The sequence below is a fragment of the Odocoileus virginianus genome, unplaced genomic scaffold, assembly GCF_023699985.2.
Source record: "Odocoileus virginianus isolate 20LAN1187 ecotype Illinois unplaced genomic scaffold, Ovbor_1.2 Unplaced_Scaffold_28, whole genome shotgun sequence".
In the NCBI taxonomy this organism is placed as follows: domain Eukaryota; kingdom Metazoa; phylum Chordata; class Mammalia; order Artiodactyla; family Cervidae; genus Odocoileus; species Odocoileus virginianus.
In genome coordinates this window covers 55030-57304 of record NW_027224290.1, presented here as the reverse complement: position 1 = coordinate 57304, position 2275 = coordinate 55030, and the positions used below count along the sequence as shown (strand labels likewise).

General features: G+C 44.2%; 1 protein-coding gene across 1 annotated transcript; it reads right to left on the bottom strand.

Annotated features, from left to right (window-relative positions):
* Positions 1–430: 430 nt before the first annotated feature.
* LOC110145126 (hemoglobin subunit epsilon-4-like) lies at positions 431–1842 on the bottom strand. The gene is made up of 3 exons (XM_020905285.2): positions 1751–1842; positions 1403–1625; positions 431–559 (listed from the first exon to the last, which is right to left on the bottom strand). The coding sequence occupies exons 1-3, from the start codon at positions 1840–1842 to the stop codon at positions 431–433; spliced, it is 444 nt and encodes a 147-aa protein (XP_020760944.2).
* Positions 1843–2275: the final 433 nt, after the last annotated feature.

Genomic DNA, 2275 nt, shown 5'->3' with positions numbered 1-2275 from the left:
ACAGGTCCCTTACTTTGTGTCATAACAGCTCACTATTACAATCATTTTGCATCTCTCAGGGGTAACTTCATTTCTTTCCTTTTTCTAAAGACCTTCTCCATTTCAGGAGTCTAATTTCCCCTCCTAGATTAACTACCCACTGAAGTCACTTTTACAGAATCTTGTTAGGGTTTCTTCTATAACCTTCCCAAACTCTCAATATCCAGTATTCCCAGTTCCAATAAAATGCTTTTTTTTTTCCCCAAATCAACTTATAAAAGATAAAAACAAAGAGAAAATACAGAGCCATTCATTATAGACTCTGACTTTTATTTCATTTGTATTATATTGGAGTTGTGTCTGGAATCAGAGCTCTATCCCTCTGTCTTCAGGAGATGAGCTGCTGGGACACTGGGCCCTCAGATAAGCACCAACATGGTTGGCCAGGCAACTAGCGGTACTTGTGGGCCAGAGCATTAGCCACAGCATTTGTCAGCTTCTGCCAGGCAGCCTGCATCTGCGGGGTAAATTTCTTGCTGAAGTGGGTTGCCAAGACAATCAATATTATGTTGCCTAGGAGCTGGGAATAAAAAGAAGATAGTGCATATGAAGGGAAGGTCTCAAGCTGCCCTTCCAGCAAATAGATACAACATCCATTTCCTTCTTCATAAGAGGTTGAGCAGCTTTCAAGGCCATGTTCCCACAAAAGTGCATCATTACAGACCTGACATTGGCTTCAGTGACTCCCAGTCTGAACCCCCACTGTGTTATATCCTTCTCCCATTTTCTCTGTCAACTTCCAATCCCAGAGCACTGCTATGTATTACTTCTCTCCTTTATTTTAAAAATTAATTTATAGTGCTGAAAGGGGACTTGATATGCATATTGTGTCTTCAGATATTACATACATTCAGATTGTTTGGACATCCATTTGACAAAGAATCCAGCACCTTGTATACAAAACCATTTCATCTTTGCTAGAGACGAGAGGAGGAGGCACAAATCGTGAAAAGTTGCTCTTATTTTGCCCTGTTTAGTTCTGATTCAAAACTCAAAAATCATAAAGAAATGTATTCATCAATTTTCATAGAAAATTTCAATTATCAAAGGCAAGATATTCTTTTGCTTGGCTCAGTTTGTATTCTCCAGGCCAAAACACATAGCTCAAGTTAGGTTAGTGTTCTTCACAGCATTTTCATCTTTTTTCAGAATTATCAGATGACCACTGACCTCCACTAGTAATAGAGTAATTACTTGGTCTTACCTTTGACCTCTGGAACAATCTATCAAGATCAAGCCTTTCTCTGAAATATTACCTCCAGAAAATACTTCTATAGCACAAGACTTAAGTTAGTGTTCGCTTTATAACCACAGCACAGACACCTGGATGAAAGAACAAAGCTCAGACATGCCCAGAACTCACCCTGAAGTTCTCGGGATCCACGTGCAACTTGTCACAGTGCAGCTCACTTAGATCTGCAAAGGTGCCCTTGAGGTCATCCATGTGCTTAATGGCATTTCCAAAGGAGTTCAGCACCTTCCTGCCGTGGGCCTTGACCTTGGGGTTGCCCATTATGGCAGACTCAGAGTGTAAGTTACCAAAACTGTCAAAGAACCTCTGGGTCCATGGGTAGACGATCAGGAGCCTACGGGACGATCATAGTCACAGAACAGATGAGAAGTCAGAGTACGTAAGAAAGCTAACCAGCCCCTCTTTTCTGGAACACTTTCTGCCTTTCTACACCCTGTCCAACCTGTGTCCAGTGCTTACCTTGCCAGGCTCTCACTGCCGACCGCCTCCACATTCACCTTGGCCCACAGGCTAGCAACAGCCGCCTTCTCCTCGGTAGTAAAATGCACCATGGTGTCTGGGAGCTTACTGGTGAGCCTGATGGGCCAGAAGCAAGTCCGTGCCGCTGCTTCACTGCGTGGCCTTTTATTCCTCATCTCCTGTCCCCAGGCCCTTCCTTCTCCCAATAAAATGAGACTATTGGTCAAAGGTCGGTGGCCACCACCAGGGGTGGGACTTGGGCAAGGGAGGGTCAGTGAGATGGACATTTGTGTCTCTGATAGTGTTGGTGGCTCTATCAGCGATACTCTGCTGTCGTTCCCCCTACCGTCTACTGTGCAATTCATATCTCAAGCTCCCCACCACCCTTCCTGAAGTGACCAGTAGGCTGACCACGAGGCATAGCTAGAGTTAAGAAGAGTGACATTTGGAACTCTGGTGAGCACTGTGTCAGGTGTTTACAAGACACTGTTCTGCTGTTCAGCCAGGGTGTATTAATAGAAGAAG